Raw genomic sequence first — 19,329 nt, forward strand, 5'->3', positions numbered from 1 at the left:
TATTCAAGCTAAATCCATACGTATTTTATATCGTGTACCAACATCGTATTATTTTAAACAAGTATTTTTATTTCATATACTCATTGTTTTGTACTATACACAGAGCATTCATACAGTTGATGATATAATAGTAGCAATTACAAGCCAGCCAGCTCACAAACATGCATCAGTCGCGCACACAAGCACACACTTGTCTGTCACACTTCCCATCCTAACCACACACATCCATAAACTCAGGTACATATAAAACATAAAAATGTAAAAGTTTTTTTTTTCTCCCCCAGAACCACAAATTCCAAATCCTCAGTGGTTACTACATTCGCATTCCATCATTGCTTAGTTTATAACATAGAGAAAATTGCATGGAAAAAAATACATATTTAAAAAAGGATGAAAAAGTACAGAAAGGCAACTAAAAGCAGGGAACAAAAATATTCTCTAACTAATCCTTGGTGTGTCCAAATCTCTCCGAAAACAATATGTAATGAAAGTGTAGGAACCACAGGATGACATCATAACGTAAATGAGCAAGTCAATTTGGACTTTGGCGTATTTTTGTGAAGTTTACAACTATATTTACAGGCTTCGAGGTTTTATTCAGTCAAGCAATTTAAAGATGAGCTTTTTAGTTTGAAAGGGGGCAGAAATGAGCAAGGCAACACGAGTTTGTGAGATAAAAAGATGCACTCTGCTCATTTTATGGCACACAATGCCAAAGCAGGAAAAAATAGCAAAAATGTGGAGGCAACATGTAATCTCCATGCCACTGCCTGAAATGCCCCTGAATTTGAGACCAAAAAAAAGGGACCACAATAGCGATATGTTTGCACGCTAAACCAAGCAGTGAGAAGAATGTGACAATGAGCGTAATACTGAGGGAACTTGAAACTCACAGAGTTCCTGCTGCATTTTTGAATCAATGACGCATCAAAGCACAACACTGGGCGTCACAGTAGCGGTTAGTCATTGCGTTTGGCCTTTTTCTTTCTGCAGTGAATCAGACACCAACTCTTGTTAGTATACAGTCACAAACACAAAAAAAAAAATGAACCTCGCTTTCACGCTCAGCTCTCACAGCTACACGCACACCGACCACCATCATTCTTGGCAGTCGTCCGTGCGCCACTTCAAAAAGTCCTCCTTCCTGGCATCCGGTTTGATCTGGTTTCGCATGCCACCCAGCAGATTGGAGGTGGCTTCCGAGGCGACGATGAGGGGGCGCACCACGGTGGGCGGAATCTGCCGCAGGACTCCGCCCACCGCGCCGGGCAGACCCTTCTGCTCGTGCCCGCGGGATGCGACGTCGCAAAGTGTCTGAGCTGTGTCAATCACTCCCTGGTGAGGAGAGGGAGAGGATGTTAAGACATGTTATTTTGTTATTTCATGTGGAAGAGTTTGCAGTTGGTATAAAGAAAGGTTCATACAATGCTAACACTCCTACTTCAAATTGATTGGACGTTAGAATTCATAGCAGAGATTGGAGGCCACATGATTAGATGTCTAATTGGCTATTATCTTGGGAAGGGCCAAAGCGGCGTGTGTGGCTGGTGCACATCTGGGATAATTTGACTAGCGGTTGGAAACTAATTCTCAAAGAGTCCATTTGCGTATAGTACGATTAATCTCATGCGTAAATAATGATCCTAAATTGTTGGAACCTTTAATTACTGATTATTAGACTAAAGCTAGACTTAAAATATTTCTGTCTTACACACTAAAAGTTAACCCTGGTTTCAATTTGTTCTTTTTTGGGGGGAACGGGTGGTGTTTTCACCTCTCGCACGGTGTCATATGCCTTAGCGACTCCTTCTCTGAGGTCAGCGGGCTGGATTGCGCGACGCGGCCGACTGGAAGGAGCCCGACCCTCGGTGATGGCGTAGCGAGTCAAGGGAGGCGTCGGAGACAGGATGTCGTACACAGTCTCGGCGGTGGCCTGCAAAATAGAGAGCGTGCCGCAAACGACTTCAAAAGATTGAACTTTATTGATACTAGAGGCAAGAGCGGAAACATATGTGAGATCGCGGTTGTGATACGTGCTTCGCGAATGAACCTGGTTATATCTGTCAACATGAAGGACGTAGTGGGATTCATTTGCCTTTTAATAGGGGCCTTAACCATAATACAGGCACCATATGCTGTATTGGTGAGCTAGGCATGTGTCGGTTTTCTTACAGACCATGTATAGAATGATTTTTTTAAACTCATTTGTTCATGACGTCTGACGCCGTATATAGCAGTATATATATATATATATATATATATATATATATATATATATATATATATATATATATATATATATATATAATATAATGAGTGAACTGTGTATTTATTTTGTACATTTTGGCACTCTTGTATAGAGTAGGTTCGGAGATACTTGCTAATAAAATGTCTGTTTTTGAGGACACCCTTTTCAATACAGGCTACACATTGATGAGGGCCTTTATTTAAACTTACATTAGTGTGACATCCCTAGATACAGTGTATAGGGTGTTACAGAAACTGGATGCAGAAGTTAGCCAGGTACCTGAATAGCCTGCACCAGCCTGTTGCTGAGCTCCAGCGCGGCGGATGCTGTGGACGTGCCAAAGGACGCGGCTCCCCTTTGGAGACCCCGAATAATCCGCCCGTCTTTCCTATACTGCTCAATAGGCAGCCAAAATAGGTCTCTCACCCCATGGACTGGAGGGAAAATAAACAAATCAGTTTTGAGAGACCATTAAAAATGTGATCAATAAGGGGAATGGACGATGCACTCACACAGCTGGACCACGGAGTGCATGGGGCCGACACCTCCCAGAATGCCCGGTAGTTGATTCTTCCTGATATCGGTCAGCCACTCGGAGACGGCGTACTGGATCACTTTGTCGACGCCGAGCAGGCTGAACAAAAAGAGCGTTGGGCCCATATTCCTAAAACGTTGGCGATCAAAAGGCAGTGTGTTTGTACCCGTGTCGACAGCAGAGCCTCTTCAGCTTGAGCTCGGAACAATTCAACTGAGCTAGACCTATCAGAATCCCAGCAAAGGTTCCCTGTGAAAGCGACGTGTGTATTACTACAATGATTGGACGGTCGGCTTAAAAGTTGTGGGACAAACCTGTTCGATGACCACATGTTTGCCGTGATAGTCCAGCCAGATAGGCACTTCGGAGGTGAAACGAAACTCACTGAAAATCATAGAATGTATTAAATAGTTTGTCCGCTGTAGTAACCAGTGTCCCTGACAGGGTAATTACCGGAAGTAGATGGGCTGCTCCGATGACGTAGTCGAGCCAGCCGAGGAAGAGCTCTGCTCGCTGTGAGTTGTTTCAACTGAAGTCGACAGATCCTGTTCCAGAGCGCCGCCTCCTGTCTCCCCTTCTTCTGACCCTTTTTGGGAGGCATCTGCTTTCACTGCATGGAAAAAATGCACAGGTGTAAGACAACGGTTCATCTCGCAATCATTTGTGAACTGGGTGGATGGCGTGTATGGTGTACCTTCAGTTGCAGGGTCCAAAGGAAGGTAAGGGTTCACCGAACAGGCTAGATTGCTGAAAAAGTCCTTCAAGAAGAACAATGCATCCTGGGCAGCAGATGGAACAAACAAAGAATGTGAATTAAAATGGACACATAGGCAAACATCACATATCGGAAAGTACACAATAGAAAAATTGACCGACTTACTCCTATTCAATTAAAAATAACACTTCCAAGAAATTGATTTATTTAATATTTTGAGAAGGCACAGCCCACATTTTCAGGTTTTCGCCATTAGTGCGATAAAATACAATTAAATAGTTTATGGCAGCCAATAAGTTAGCTTGACCTGGCATTTTACTCCCAAAATCTGAGTGTTCCTGCGTGAGTACCTGGTCAATATTAAGCCTGAGTGGCAGGAGGCTGACTCGAAGACAACACTCTGGCCCACCCAGCCCCGATTCGGGATACACCTGCAGGGCCTTTATGGTTAACTAATCCAAAAGGGGAGAAAAAATATTAAGAGTTATCAGTTGGCATATTAGAAGTGACAACATTTAAGTGGTCACAACATTTGCTCTGGCGAGTCACCATGTTGGAGTGGGCTCTTCTTGGCATGCTTTCGCTGGTGTAGAGGTACAGGAACTTGTTGATTTGCGAAGAGGCCAAACGGTCACGGATCTCCAGCTCCTGGACGATAAAAACCTGCCTGGAGATGGGCTGCTCCCCTCCCGGACCCACCCCGATGGACACTGAGCTGTCCCCCTCTTGCCCCACCGCCGCCACCGGATAGGACTCATGCTGGAAGGACACCTGGGGAGAAAAATATCATGAATGCTAGGCCCACAAGCTGAAGTCCAATTTGATACCTAAACATTTTTCCATTCGCAATGTCTGACATTATAGGTAATTTCGGCATGTCTTTCAAGAACGATTAAGACTTGGCGCACACACCTTGGTGAGTTGGATCTCCATGAGGAGGCCGTGCTGACGTCCGCTGCCTCCCGCCCATCTCCATGAGTTCTGAGGACGAGAGGAACCCGTGGAGCGGGACGGCGAGCTACAGGCGCCGGTTGGAACGGAACGACCCCTTTTGAGAAAAAGAAGAAAAATAATCCCATGATAATCTGCTGATATATTCATTTTTCTTTGTTTAGATCAAATTTAGAATTCTCTCCATGATCTTACTTTTTGGATTGTGTAAAACACCATTGATTATTATAAGGGAATAAAAACAGACAACACTGATATTACACCGATCTTCCTTTTGATGCTTTATTTCTTATTCCACATCACTACCTACTTATCTTACCTATTTGCGTGCTGGCCGTGTATGGACGAGGGCTTAGCGCCAAAGTCCTTTCCGCCATAGAGATGCCAGACCACAGAGATCTCTCTCAGCACAACTCGGCTTTGGGGCACGGGGAAGCGACTTGGAGCCCGGAGAAGGTCGGAGCTTCCTCGCGGCCTGTAGAAGTGGCTGTCCTTGATGTGAATGGGCCCCTCGGCCAGGACGGTGACCACGGGTTCCCCGTCTCTTGGCTAAAGGGACAATACCGAAGATAGGTGGAGACAGGTAAGAGTAAGAGAAGTGTCATGTCCAGGTCTGTGCTTTATTAGACTCACAGGAATGCCCATTCCAGGAGCCTCTAGGATGCAGAAGTCATCATTGTCGGTGGACCCATCGGAGCTTTCTTCATCCATCATCATACCAGCCTGCACTTCTGTTGCTGTGGCGACCAGCCGGTCCAACTCAGAGTCCTCTTCCTCTTCTACCACGGGGAGGTCGCGCCCGGAGGCCTCGCCGGGGAACAGGTAGACTGGAACGGGCAAGCCTGGACAACGACACAAAATAGTGTGGGTCTGTCAGCCGCTGTTTGCGTGCTGTTGAGAAAGTACACGAACCTGGATCTATCCTTTCGATCTGGTGGCTCTTTCCGGTGTCTATTAAGGCATCAGTCAGATCACATTGGTTGATCTCGGCGGTTTCGGCAGCGAGGCAGGGCGGCACAGAGGCGGGGCTTTCAGACAGCTGAAGACAAATAAATTTCTCAAGGCTTTTTTCACATCAGATGTCACCTGATAAAGACAAAGCCATACTGGTAGTTTCTGGCCGGCTATTTCTGTGGGCGAGGTGTGTCGAGGAGGTGGGTGCAGGTCTCCCTGAGACACCAGGTACTGCAGCATGTTGACCAGGGCGGCGCAGGAATCGGCACACGCGTGGACGTGAACCACATTGTTGGAGCAGCGAAGTTCGAATAGAGGCTGGGTCTAAAGAAGAGTGATCATCGGGCAGAGCAGAAAGTGTACATGCTAATTTGGTGTGAAGGATTTTGTGGACCCCATTTTAAGACCTATCGCATTACTGCGAAGTACACTATTATCAGCAGAAGGGTGCGCACCAGCTTGCCTGCAGTGCTGCCTTTCCATGTGGTGATGGCCAGTTCCAGGAGGTCAATGTCCAAAACACAAATATAGTCTGTGTGAAATAAAGAAACATTGTGATTGTGTTATTTTTTTTAGGTACTACATACATTGAGTTTTAACTAATACCCAATGTTCAAATAATAAGATCTGTTACGTGTACAGCTTTTTTTTCCTGGTAATACGCACCCCTCCTTAGGTCCACAACGTCGCTATCACATTTGTCAGAGAGGTAGAGGGCCGAGTCATCCAGGATGAATCTAAAACATCAAAATTTCACCACAAATTCACACTACGCTTTCCACGGAAGATAGAAATGGTTTCACCTGAGATGGAAAGTGGCTGTGTCTACAATGATATTACTGGACAGGGAGAAGGACTCAGCTGTCAGCAACATTCGCAATGGCAGATATAGAGGCCTAGAAGACACGGAGCAATGGAGATGACATATTCAGAGAATTCAAGAGATGTAACATTTAGGCCGCAAGTTGTAAATCTAGCCTAATTCGCGATTAATACCTGTAATCAACAGCACATGAACCCAAATGTGTGTGAAGGACAGTTATGACAGCGGGTGCAGTGTATCCCAGAATGGGGTCGTCGATGACATCCAGGAAGTCAAGCAGCTGGAATAAAAACAGGACTAAATTGCCCTCTGCACTTCACGTAAAATAAAACCATTCAAAATGTTTTAAACAAATTAAAACTTTTAAAAACACATAAGAGTAGGGGTTACCTGCTCGTGCCAGCTGTGATTAGTTTGGGCTACATAATGCCGCATGGTGGCACCCCGAAGTCGAAGTGCGACGAGGAATTCCTGAGAGGAAGCAGATGTTTGATTTACATCATTTTTCAATAAGTGAAAATGACTGTTCCCTTGGCTATTTTCAGAAAGGACCCACCTTCACGTTCCTCTGTGGGTCCAGGGTAATTTTAATTGCTGTGGACAACATCTGTGGCTCCGCCTCCTTTCCACTCAAGCTGCTGACTCCCACCTCGGTGGGGTAAATGGTCGGGTCCAAGTACTTTGGAGAAGTGAAGTTTGGCATTTCTAACCGTGGTGGAATAGCTGTGTTTTTCACGACAGCTTTAAACACACACACACAACAAAATAATATTAATAGTGAAAAAGATTATATCTGCCACTCTTCTGCTGTTAAGGTTTCACTAGATATGATGTTTGCCTGATGTTAAATGGCCCAAAGGATTAGATAAGTAAACTTTTAGGTTAAAAAAAGAGCCTAATTGATATCCAATTTAGATTCTGAACGCATGTGCGTACCTTTGTGATATAGCTCCACTCGTTGACTTTCCAGACACAAGAAACTGAGATGAGGGTCGTTCTGGTGCTTTGCTACGCTGAAAATCTTCCCTCCTTCCAGGTCAAGTACAATTTCTCCATTAGTCTGGTCTTCCTGCATACATTTAATCAAATAAAAGAGACAATTTGTCAAGCAGAGTCATACTTTGACAGTGTATTATTATGTGCTCTATTAGAAGCTTTGCAGCCACATGACTTACCTTTTTGTCTGTCCTGGCTTGAAGGCGACCTTTTTCAATGACAACTGTAAGGGAAAGGAGGCTGAGGTTGTGGTCAGCATTGTGCCGGAGTGCTGGCTTTGTCCTTCCTGATGGTTCATCAGCCAAGTAGAACTGAGGCTCTTCTTCCTCCGAGTCAGAATCTGTAACATTATAGTAGAATATACGTCTATGCAATCATATATTATCTGTAAAATGTAAAAGAAAATGCCTTTTTCAGTCAAAATGAATTGGACATCTAGCTCTATCAATTGCAGCCAATATGTTAATTAAGTGGCTTATAATGGGAAGCCTATTGGCATTTCAACATAAGCTTGTCAAATGGCATAAGTGTAAACTATCTCATGAAATTTAAGCACCAATATAACTCACCAAGTCGAAAAGCCGACTTGCAGAGTTGGAACTCATCGTGCTGTTGGCGAGCATGTGTGGGGCTGATCGTTGAGGGGGGCGCAGGGGAAGGTGCCTCCCACATCAACAGGTCATTATTGATCCTAATGAATGGGTAGAAATGTCAATTTCTTGTTTATTTCTCACTAAAAGATGAAATAAAACAGGGGTGCGTAGAGATTTGCATGTGAAACAAGTTCAAGTGGAAAAAAATAGTTTGCAAATCATTTTCTTCAGATACTAGCACCCTACCTGTTGTAGATGCTTTGGAAAGCCTGCTTGCTGGGAAGAAGAATGTAGGCTAGTGGGAACCTGATATCCACAGCACACTGAGACTGAGCCACGCACTGGGCCTGAAACTGACGCATCTCCTCGGGGTCGGCGGGGATTACCATCTACAGAATCGGAGGGGGAAGAGCCAGATGCGGATGCTGTCGGATTGAAATTTACGCGTGGGTGACGCACCTCCTCTGTCTCAAACATGGTTCGGTTGGAGGAGAACGGTGAGCTGGTTTTGTCGCCGAGCTCACAATGGCTTTCGAAGAATGCCGCCCCGAGGTCTCCCACATTCAAAACGGAAAGACTTGGGGCAGGACCCTGTGGCTCACCTCCACGCACTCGTATTGATAACCTAAAAAGCGGTTTGTGAGTAAATTAGGGGTTCCACTACTTCAATTCAAGTCGATATCCACTTATTCCTGATGGCCATCACTCACCGGGGCAGAGAGTCAGGGCTCTTTTTTACTCTGATACATGGGAAGGAGCCCCCTTCCCATCCTTCATAAGACCCTAAAAACACATAAGGGCCAGGGTCAATAAAACTTCTGATGTTGCGGATCCAATATCTGAAAGGTCACATTGACTCTCACCGTGTAGGTCAGTAAATGAGGCTTCCAGCAGCTGGGTGAGGCAGGGGGCCGAAAACTGGCCCTGGCAGGTCTGCCCGCTCTGGAGGTCCGGCCCTTCTTGGTGCCTGAGTTCCAGTTCAGTCAGCTCCAACACCAGCGTCTCTTCTCTCACCACTCTGTGGCTTCGGGGCTCACGCTCAGAGGGAGGCCGTAAGTCCGGAATGGGGAAACGAAGTCTGAGGACAGCGTGCGGCGCCGTTAGGGAGAAGGAGGAGTACAGCTCGGTAGTCTGCGTCTGCGGGCAGACAACAGAATGAAGTCAAACGGGGAGTTTTTGTTATGCAGGTTGAATAGGCGAGGGCCTTTTTTTTCACCTGGAGGTTGTCAGGTCCAGTGGGTTCTGCGGGGCAGTGGCTGAAGGCCTTGCTCAAGTTCCCCAACCGAGTAAGGATGTCCAGATCCAACTCGCTGCTAAGATCTTCCAGCTCTACTCGCATGACGCTCTCCCGCCGAACTACCCGCTGTTTACCCTGCGATTATTTACGATAATAATAATAACAACATTTTGCTTCCAAAGGGAAACTTTATACTAGTTCTGTTTTCAAACCTTTAATGAACCAAGGCTATAGTACAAACTTTTATAGGTAAAACCGGCAGATTGAATGAATGTGCAAATACTTTTTCTTTTTCTGTCATCTACCTTGCTAATATTCCAACATAAATTGTGTGATCTCGTCTGAATGTACTCACATACATAAATACGTAGCGACTGTGATATAGCGTCCTGTTTAGTCAAACACAAAATGACTATTGTATTATTGTTGTATGAATGGCACGAGGTCGAAACACCAATTTAATTATACCTTCTGCAAACTAGTAGAGCAACATTTGATTGCTTTGCCTCGTGCCATACGTTGCTGGGAGCATGGATCAGCCAAAGTACAATTATGTAATATTATGTGCCAGTGAATGTGTGAGTGAGTGTTTGAATACCTTTCTCAGGTGCTTCTCAATGAGCCTGTAGTGTAAGTGGGCACACGGTCTGGCAGCGACTCCCACAGTAAACATGCTGGCTTTCTGGAATTGGAGCAACTAAAAGTACAAAAATGTTACATCAATATCCATTTCACATGGGACCTTGACTCTTTTTAGGGCTTTCCAGAAAGTTTTACCTCGCTGTACTGATGTCTGCCATTCTCCCAGAGAGATTCCAACATTTCAAGTCGGCTGAAGGAGACGTCGGAGGTCACCGCCCGACTGCGACGTCTCCCGCTGCGCATCTCACAGGAAAGCTGCACCGCTGCCCCCGTCACTCTGAGAGGAAAGGGAAAATGTCAGTGCGTCACAAAAGATCCTGCTACAAGCTCATTACGGCTTCATTTACCAAGGCGACACACGACTTGGGAATGACCATTAGTACTGTACATACTACTTAGGAATTTATTATCGGTGTGTGTGTGTGTCTTTCAATGCAGATGATCATCGTTGCGGAGCCGTAATTTTAGTGTAAAAATGTGACTTACTTATTTAAATGTATGATTAGGTTGAATGTGATAAAGTTTCATTTATGTTTTCCTACCTGACATGAGAGTTAGGGCAAGCCTTGGCAAATCCCCCTCTGAGGTGGTGAAAGTCTCTCTCGCTGAACATGCCGTCCTTAAAGGAGGCAAGCTCGCAGAAGAAGACCCGGGACACGTGAGCTAACGAGGAAACGGGCGGCTCCTCTTGCAGCATGGTGAGGGTAAGGCCACCCAGAGTCAGGCGCAGCAACGCGTCTGGCTTCAGCTGGTCCACCATGCCACTTTGAGAGCGACCTAAAGGGGGGAAAAAAATTGACCACAATACATTATTGTCTCGGAATTTATTGTCTCGGAAAAAAATAATACTTTTCAACTATACTATAATAAAGCAGTGATGTTACCTCTTATTCGTTGGCCAGTCTGTGGGAGACTGGAGAGGCAACCTGCTACTGGGTAACGTCTGGGACAGCTCATGAGTCCCTGAGACCGACGAAAAACAAAATGATTGACACTTGGAAGATTAATGGCCAGATTGTATCACTAAGAGAATTCAATTATTATAATTTCATTCAAAGCTTTTGACAGCAATAGACATATTAATCCATTTTGACTGAATCAGTTTAGTCTTCCGAGGCAAAACGGATTGTCGTCTAGCCCCGTCAATGTCAGCCTTTGACAAAGTTACTGTGTGGTCAATGTAAAAACAGCTCATTTTAGAGAAACTCTGGATCTTCTATCACCATCAAAAGCAGCCAAAGAGTGAATTTTATTCCACAACATATCTAAAAGGAACACCCTCAACCTTATCAAGACCATCCCAAAAGGAACAATGTTAAAATAAAAAAGAAAGAATTTAAGTGCCATTGATGGTGCCAGACGTCCAATTCAGTGTGAGTGGGAAGGGCGAATGAACGTTCATTCCCTCCCAATCAAAATGAATTGGTCGTTGAGCGCTACCAATGCAAACCAATGACAAACACTGAAATTCAGACTTGTCCTGCTGATTAGAAAGTGCCTAATTAAAATGCACTTTAAATATGACCAAATTTTTCTTTATCATGAATTGCAGAACCCGCACATGGCGTACCTGTGCAGCCGGTGCTCCAGTCTGAGAGAGGCTGGCCAGACTGTGCGTAGACGATTCCATATCGCTGTCTGAAAGCTCGCTACCTGAGCGCACTGACGTCACGCTGCTGCTCATCCCGCCGGGGCCCATCGAGTAGAACATTTCTGTAAGGACACGTCACTTAAATGTTCACCGAGCGATCAGTGAATGGTCCGTGGCAGCTTTGCCGTGAATATCGCATGCCTCCATATTCCAGAGTGGTGACGTAAGGCTCCGGGTCACACTCGGCATCCCAGTCGTTTTCTCGAGGACTGGACCCCAACTGCTTGCTGAGGTCTTCTTCGATCATACGCAGGTCATCCGAGTCGAGCGGCCGGCTGCGTGCTCCACCGTGCTTGATCTCGGATTCTAGAAAAGAAGCCAATATTTGACGCGGGTGTGTAATATGAGAATTCTAAGCCTGCGTCCTTTGAATTGTACGAGAAAATAAACTATAAAAATAGTCCGAAACTGCTAGTTTATGTTGTATGTTGAGTCAAATTTAACCCAATTCATTTTTATTTGGAAGGGTGAATTCATTTTCCCGTTCCAAAACGAATTGGACATCTAGCTGAACTTCCCACCTCTCATCATAAAAAAAGGTTTGTGTCTACTCTTTTTTGTCCTTTAGCAATAAGCAGTATTTTTTATTTGTATTTATAGGTTAATAGTTTAAAGAGTTCCAAACACATTATTGTGGATTGTTTTCTTGACTCGTATTAATAATTGCTATATGGCCATATTGTGAGGTAGTGATGTAAACGCGTGTATTGCAAATCGTATCAAAGTGAAGCTCATACCTGTTTCTATACAAAGAGCTCCTAGCAGGTCAGTCAGGTGAGTAATCTGAGATGGAGACAGCAGCATGTGGACGCAGCCCACCTTCCCATCCAATTCAAACTGGTCACCAAACAAGACAAGTTCATTTATGAGGCAAACAACATCATGTGTCAACACTAACCCATACATTATGTTAATTTATTTTCTGCAAATACAACATTCAACTAAGCAGGCTCAGCAAATGAAGACATCATGATTATGTTAGTTTGAATATTTTAGTACTAAACCCACAACAAGGCACACACACACCTTTGGTCCCGGTAGCATGTCGTTCTGTTTAATCTTGACGGTGGTTTCAATGAAACCGGAGCAGCTTCCAATGAGCAGAGGCTGAGATGGGGGGGAAGCTTCGAGGGGCTTCCCCTTTGTTTCCCCTAGCTCATCATTGTCCGGCTTTCCCTCATCGTCGTCATCCTCACTGCCACTGGCCGACTCTGCCCGTTTCTCCCCAGGAATTTCCTTGAAAAGCCCAGAAGAAATCCTTGAGCATTTGTGGAATGACCAATCTTAGTTGTGGTTGTTCATCTAAGTTAAGATATTATTTTAACAGTTGTCCAGGAAGAATTTATTTGGACAAGTGTACAAATGGTAACATTACCTGTCTTGTGAAGATTTTTCAAAACACACTACAAAATTCTCCCAAAACAATAAAAAACAGACAAACCCCTTAAATTTTAGAATGTCATTTTTAAAAAGCATCCTTGTTAAAATGATTCGTCAATCCGTGCAAAACTGCTGTTTCACCTGCTCTGTTCCAATGCTGTCATAAAAGAGCTGAACAGCACTCAGCTGGAGAATCTTGTGCAGGAAGGCAGGTGGTTGGTGGATATCAACAGGCAAGACAGTTTGGCTAGATGGGTCACGCACCGCCTCATCAAAGTATTCCAACCTAAAAACAAAAAATAATAATTAAAAAATGAAAAAAAATCAACCAAAATACTACAAATTCTGTTTGTCAATTGAGCCTACTGTTGAATGCTGTAGAAAATTGATAAAATAATAAAAAGTGTGGTTTTGTTATCTGTTCAGAATTTAATTTAAAAATCACACAGGGAGCCTTAAGGACTTTGTCACCAAGCCAGAATAAATCCAAAGGTTCCACAGAGACGAATAATAAAAATGTCACTGTCCAACTGTTTTAAACGATTGGAAACACAATATGACGCTTTCAGTAAAAACACAGGAATGTTAAAATAGAGCAATTATCGGTCAAAATGAGTATTTTTGTCATGATTAAGTCACAACATTCTGGTGACATTCCATGTTTGAACACACATTCTGGCCTGTTCCTTCTTTAAATAGAAGATAAGTAGTGGTTGGAACTGTTAAATGATTCACCACACATACACGGACAAGAAGGGCAAACAACAAGAGGGTGGAGCAATAAATGTATTTACATTGAAAGGACAAAATAAACTTGTAGATTATGCAGTGACCTTGTATGTTTTGATCATTTGTCGTTTAAAATTCTGAGCTGTATTCCAATCACTGTTATTGAGTAACTACATGTCCATGCATAAAAACATATGCATTCTCTTTCCTAGTAGACAAAATTACAAGATGGTCACCCTTCATTCTCTGAATGTTTTTTTTTTATGGTGGTGGGGTGGGGAGGGGTTAATAGCTGTGCTTTCTTCTGGGAATTATGCAGTGACCTGGTATGTTTTGATCATTTCTCGTTTAAAATTGTCAGCCATATTCCAATCACTGTTATTGAGTAACTACATGACCATGCATAAAAACATATGCATTCTCTTTCCTAGTAGACAAAATTACAAGACGGTCACCCTTCATTCTCTGAATTTGTTTTTTTTATGGTGGCGGGGTGGGGGTGAAGGGTGGTGAATTATTTTGCTTTCTTCTGGGAAATCCTTAAAGAAACTCAATAATAACCAAAAATCATTAGTACACGAGTACAAACTTTCCTGGATATCCCTCTAAACAAAACAACACAGATGTCGCCATGAAAGAATGATAATGACGTTCTATCAAAGAGAACTATAGACACATTTACCGTTTTATGTGCACCTCTAAGGCAACACCTGCTTGCAGGTCTGGGGGCTGGTGCTCAATTCTTACGATCGTATCCAGGAGCGTGACCTTAATTCGACGTAGGACTGCGCACACAAAAACAATCCAGATGAGCCTTCGAGTGTGGTGAAAGCTTACACTTAACACTCACCCGTTTCTATTGTTTGTGCAAACATCTCCAGCCCTTCCAGCGGGGCCGGCGGCTCTTCGGATGCCTCCGGGGGGTCCTTTAGGCACTCCTGGGCCAGCTGCATGCTGGAGGTCATGCTGGATGACCAGCTTTGGGAGTCCCAGCCGCCGCCTGCGTGCAAACCGTGACATAACATCGGGCAAGGAGGAACCACACAGGACTTTCAAGCCAACTCACCTATTCGATACTTGGGTCTGCATGTTATCTGGAGACCTGTCACTTCCAAAGTGCAGTGGTCAGTGAGCAGCGCTTGCCAGGGAATGGTCACCGTAATGCTGCTCACAAAGCCGTCCACTATCTCCAAGGGGGCGCCCAGGGACTCCAGAAGCTCGTTGACGGCCTTAAGTCAAAAGAAGAGACGCATTTTATGTGCCTTAAGTGGAAACACAAGCTGTCGTTGACATGAGTGATCATGGCTATAGATAGATTGGTTTATTTGTTTAGGAAATGTTGATTATTTTTGTTTAGTTTCTGAAAATCAAACATTGAATATTCAGTATGTAAATACAGTACAATAGAATAAACATAAAATACAATATTCTAAGCACACATTCATGAATTATCAATCTTTGGCGAGAGAAATTGGTGGATTTTAGACAACCTAGTCACATTAAGGACGGGTAGATTGCTTAAGGAATAAGCACATTTCTAAAAGAATTACGGAAAAAAAATTGTTGCCCAGTTATTTGCAGCATCAAAACAACGAAGAAAAAATGTGGTTACAAATAACATCAACATAGTCTTGTCACACTCAGGCAGATATATTTTAATTACTCAAAAAGTGCAAACTTTCTTAAACTAACAATACGTTAATTAAATTGAATCCTTCTGATTTTATAGCCAACTCTCCGAATCCAAATTGACTGGAGGCCCACAACGAGAGAGAATAAGATCACCTCAAAAGTATGTATGCTGATACTCAGTAGTTGATACTTTGTATAAAAAGTTTTTGGGATCACTTCAATACACAATGTCCCCACGCAAAAGTAACACACTTTGTTTGATTGAACATTGCCATTTTGTGTAGAAATCGGCATTCGATAGACAGAGAAGCACATAAACGGGAACGTGATCTTTTTTTTCCCAGAAGCGTGTTTCCTCGAAGAAACTTGAGCTGTCCTGCGAGAGCATGACGTTGTAGATTGTTGTTGTTGAACGCTGGCGTTGCGAAACGCCTAAGTCAGAGCCAGTGAAACAAAAAAACAAAAAACACACAAGCACCCGTGGCAAGCTTTCCAAAACTTACCCACACGTCGAGGTTGATCTCCTTAATGACACCGCTGCCATTATACAGATCCAAGCCCAGTTGTTCCAAGCTCAAGCGCTCCTGCAAAAAGTGGCCCAGGTAGTGCTGGAGAAGGTACCGACAGGCCCGCTTCTTGATGGAGCCCGACCAGGGGAATAGCCAGCGAGACATGGGCCCAACGACAGCGGGGGACGGGGAGCGACAAGAGGCGGCGGAGGAGAACGACTACGACCGCAGTCCTCGAGAAACTGCATAACAGGCGAACACGAGAGGGAGCAGAAGGAGGAATGAGCCACGGCCAAGGCTAGCTGCGAGGGGCTACGGAAGGGGAAAACCGTAACTCCACTTCTCCCAGGCTAAACATACACAACAACTCGAGTCAAAAACAAAACGCGTTCTTTTCTACGCGATGAGACTTTCCCAAGACAACGACTCGCTCTCTAGGCCGCCGATCAGTCGCCGTGTCGGATCATATTTTCGAAGCCTTTTGGAGCGAAATGGAGCTACGGCTCGTGGTGGTGCATGTCTTTCTCTTCTTTCGGGGCTTGTTTATTGTTATCATTCGCCAACTGACGGTATGGCGAAGACGTCCTGCGTCATCGTGACGCGACCCGGAAGTAGGCAAGGTAAACAGACGTGCCACCGCAGACGTCCTTGCATAAGACGCCATCTTTGTAAGGGCAGATGGTAAATTCCTCTAATAATTTAGTCCACTAACTAATTCATTGATACCCCATAATTTGGGAAATTATATTTCATTTAGTGTTCAAATTCATACAAGAATACAAAACACTAATTTTAATCCAATCTTTATCTCAGACCCAGGACCATACAATCAAAACACAAAAAATCACAGAGAAAAAACAATTATTAAATAAGAAAAAAAATCTGTTACCTTAAAATGTACACAAAATATAGAACACATTTTAGTGGTAAATACATTGCAGCTTTTCATTGGGGTGATCAAGGTTTCTATTTAATAAAATCACATAATACCATTATGTGATTCTCCAGCCTGTCAAATCAGCAAATACATTTCCTACCCTAAGTACACATTCTTTTTTTAGAATCATATATTTCTCATTTCTCAAAATCTGTCGCAAACAATGGTGGGCTAAAATAAAGTACTATGCATTACATGAAATTATCTTGTAGTACCGACAAGACAACCTTTATTAGTCCTATTCAATTGCATTCGTAGGATGACCGGTTTAGAGCTACACCATATGTCTTGAAAATAATCACATTATTAAATAAAATGTTAAAAAAATGAACAAATACAACACATCATTCACCAGCGCCCACCATTTCCAGTCCAACAAAAAACAAACAGCAGTCATTGTGGGCTCCATTAATTACATTATAATCTTCTTGATACACAGCTATTGTATTCCAGGTACGGTGTGGATTGCAGTTTAATCTGGGATTTGGTGGCTCAGTGCTGAGTTGGGTGGAAAGATGGGGGACGATCCTGAAGCTACACTAGAGGGTGGGGCCAAATGCTCTAGTCATGTGGCTGGGAGGGGGAATATTACATAAGTCTACCTGTTATAGATACTATGCAATGTATGCTTCAAGCACAAAAATAAAACATATAAATTCCCAATCAATTGGTCAGCGACAACCGGTGTGTAAACTTTTTAACTCTGTGTTATAACAAAAATGTGTTCTCGTGCATTGTTATAGAAGACTCACTCATCGAGCACCTCAATGCAATGTGCACTCCTAAGCTTGTATCATCCTCCACTCGTCCTCATGACAGGATTATAATTCTGTCAATTCCCAAACTCAGAAGCAAGGCAGTCTGGCGGAGGAGCTTCATGGGGGCCTGCAGGACATCGCACTTTTAGCAGGTGGACGGGCATCTGGAATTCTGTCAGGTCCTTCAATGCAAGGTGAGAGGAAAGCTATGTATGACTTGAAGTTTAGTTCGGAATGATAGAAAATTCAAGAAATCGTAGAATCCGGTTGCCCTTTTCCAAAAATTATTCATAGTTCTACATAGTAGGACACGGCCCCAAATGGGAAACTACCATCAAGAGTGTTTCTTCTGCAGATGTTTCCTTGGTCAGCCGTCTTCTCCTTGGAGCCCAAAGTGGCGGGACAGCGCACCAGCGAGGAGCTGGTGACCAACACGCTGATGCTGGAATTGGGTGCTATTGTCAAGCGTACTGAACGAATCCGGCTGGAGCAGTCCGCTGAGGGCCGGCGGCGTCGCCAAAGCGGGAGTGGTAGTTCGGGAGTGGACTACAGCTGGTTGGCTGACGTTCCCAACCCGGAACCCTACCAGCTGACTCCCAATGACCTGCTGGAGCTGCAGGACCTCTGCGCCAAGGTGCCGCCAGCTCAGTGTGGACCAATCATTGTCAGGTGAGAAAGAGCTGGGCAATAATGGGACTCAGTTGATGCACCCTGAAAATCGCTTTGGTTTACGAATCCTCACACTGCTATTGTGGGGAAGTCCGGGTTTGATTCTCCTACGTGGGCCGCATTAGGAATGGCATGTGGTATTGAAACAAATGTAGTTAACTGTTTATTTGATCTATCTTGTTTGACAGTGTAAATTTGTGTCATGAAGGAGAATGAAACTAGGCAGTCACCCAAGTCTTGGCCTAGTATGATTCAATCCTGCTCTTTCTGCCTGCAGAAAGTACAGGCTGGTTCCTTTTAAAATGTGTTTTTTAAATTTAAGTTGTATACGGCGGGCAACGTCCAACTGCTTGCTTTTTAAGAAACCACGCTGTATGTCTTGGCCTATTAATTGTACTGTCAATTGGCAACTATTAAACACATTTGAGTCCAAATTTTGATCAGATTCAATTGACAACAAAATGCCTGAGTACAGAAACTTCAGTTTAAGGCGTTATTTAAAACCATATATGTATGCTCACCCATATTGTGTTATTTGTACATACTATACTATAAACGTCACATAGCTGTAAGTAGTGTTAGAAGCTAATTACGTCATTTACTGAGGCAAAACCATGTCGGGAAGGGGTGCACCAAATTTTCGACTACGGTTACTACTTATTAATCAATTATTGAGGTGTGTGTGGCAACTGATGATTTGCAATTGAAAATTTGAATTGTAGCCCAGTGCTAGTTTTCAAGTGGGTTGTGAGTAGGGATTACGTTTGCTTGACTTGAAGCCTCTTGATTCCCACTTCAGGTTCAGGCGGTTGGTGTCTCAGATGGAGCCCGAGGTCTACGACGTCCCGCGGCTGTTTCGCTCAGTCCTCCACGACTGCTTAGAAGAGATCAGAGAAGATAGTGCAGATGTACAAAAGAACATGCAGATGAAGCAACAGCGCAGCAAAAGCCTCTCATTCGTCACCTTCCGCAGCAAGTTCCGAACGGGCTACTTCTACGGGGGCAGCGGCCAGAGTGGATCCAGGGCCGACCTGCGCCAGCAGGTAGAGTGGTCGGACGAGGAAGACGCACGTGAGGAAGAAGCCATGAGGGCCCGCGTTAGGAAGGGGAGGAGCAGGAGCATGCCAGAAATCACACCGTTGGAACAAAGTGCACATGGGTAACTGAGAAGACAAGACCGTGTGTTACGGAATGTGTATATATAAACATGTAGGATTGTAAATACGAACACCGGACGTTGGGTAAGAAATAGACATGCAGTGGCTTTTTATCATCAATTGAATAAAGATATTTCTCAATTTTAGTTGAATGACATGCTCATTTGCGGATCAATACATTTCACTAAAAGTAAAATGACACGTTTCTAATCA

The 19,329-nt window shown here is 44.0% G+C and overlaps 2 protein-coding genes across 5 annotated transcripts; one reads left to right on the top strand and one right to left on the bottom strand.

The window, feature by feature from the left end:
• Window positions 1-48: 48 nt before the first annotated feature.
• atg2a (autophagy related 2A) lies at window positions 49-16,180 on the bottom strand. Its single transcript, XM_077608688.1, has 42 exons — window positions 15,590-16,180; window positions 14,521-14,683; window positions 14,305-14,454; window positions 14,137-14,239; window positions 12,867-13,011; window positions 12,372-12,581; window positions 12,083-12,182; window positions 11,487-11,651; window positions 11,265-11,407; window positions 10,579-10,657; window positions 10,237-10,471; window positions 9,830-9,971; window positions 9,651-9,749; window positions 9,032-9,187; window positions 8,679-8,952; window positions 8,526-8,598; window positions 8,275-8,440; window positions 8,062-8,204; window positions 7,792-7,913; window positions 7,402-7,562; window positions 7,163-7,295; window positions 6,783-6,967; window positions 6,617-6,697; window positions 6,400-6,506; window positions 6,207-6,299; window positions 6,070-6,140; window positions 5,859-5,935; window positions 5,557-5,727; window positions 5,362-5,488; window positions 5,083-5,291; window positions 4,769-4,998; window positions 4,411-4,546; window positions 4,048-4,269; window positions 3,849-3,950; window positions 3,478-3,562; window positions 3,237-3,393; window positions 3,098-3,167; window positions 2,950-3,032; window positions 2,761-2,882; window positions 2,528-2,682; window positions 1,775-1,933; window positions 49-1,335 (listed from the first exon to the last, which is right to left on the bottom strand). The coding sequence occupies exons 1-42, from the start codon at window positions 15,758-15,760 to the stop codon at window positions 1,099-1,101; spliced, it is 6,012 nt and encodes a 2,003-aa protein (XP_077464814.1). The 5' UTR covers window positions 15,761-16,180; the 3' UTR covers window positions 49-1,098.
• On the top strand, window positions 15,561-19,262 carry LOC144082009 (protein RD3). 4 transcript variants are annotated; one of them, XM_077608694.1, is made up of 4 exons: window positions 15,561-16,215; window positions 17,352-17,484; window positions 17,646-17,959; window positions 18,759-19,262. In XM_077608694.1, exons 3-4 carry the CDS (start codon window positions 17,646-17,648, stop codon window positions 19,120-19,122), a joined length of 678 nt encoding a protein of 225 aa, XP_077464820.1. In that variant the 5' UTR covers window positions 15,561-16,215; window positions 17,352-17,484; the 3' UTR covers window positions 19,123-19,262. The 4 variants fall into 4 exon arrangements, with proteins under 4 accessions (XP_077464820.1, XP_077464822.1, XP_077464819.1 ...); XM_077608696.1 differs by having other exon boundaries at window positions 17,382-17,484; XM_077608695.1 differs by lacking the exon at window positions 15,561-16,215 and adding an exon at window positions 17,136-17,216 and having other exon boundaries at window positions 17,382-17,484.
• Window positions 19,263-19,329: the final 67 nt, after the last annotated feature.

This window comes from Stigmatopora argus, chromosome 9 (genome assembly GCF_051989625.1).
Source record: "Stigmatopora argus isolate UIUO_Sarg chromosome 9, RoL_Sarg_1.0, whole genome shotgun sequence".
NCBI lineage: Eukaryota > Metazoa > Chordata > Actinopteri > Syngnathiformes > Syngnathidae > Stigmatopora > Stigmatopora argus.

Bases quoted from the DNA above. Each gene is read 5' to 3' on its own strand.
- LOC144082009 (XM_077608693.1), top strand. From the start codon at position 17,646: ATGTTTCCTTGGTCAGCCGTCTTCTCCTTGGAGCCCAAAGTGGCGGGA. The intron at 17,960-18,758 runs GTGAGAAAGAGC...TTCCCACTTCAG, and splicing joins TGTGGACCAATCATTGTCAG to GTTCAGGCGGTTGGTGTCTC.
- atg2a (XM_077608688.1), bottom strand. From the start codon at position 15,760: ATGTCTCGCTGGCTATTCCCCTGGTCGGGCTCCATCAAGAAGCGGGCC. The intron at 12,582-12,866 runs GTGAAACAGCAG...GGGCTTTTCAAG, and splicing joins ACAGCATTGGAACAGAGCAG to GAAATTCCTGGGGAGAAACG. The intron at 5,936-6,069 runs GTGCGTATTACC...TATTTCACACAG, and splicing joins CGTTGTGGACCTAAGGAGGG to ACTATATTTGTGTTTTGGAC.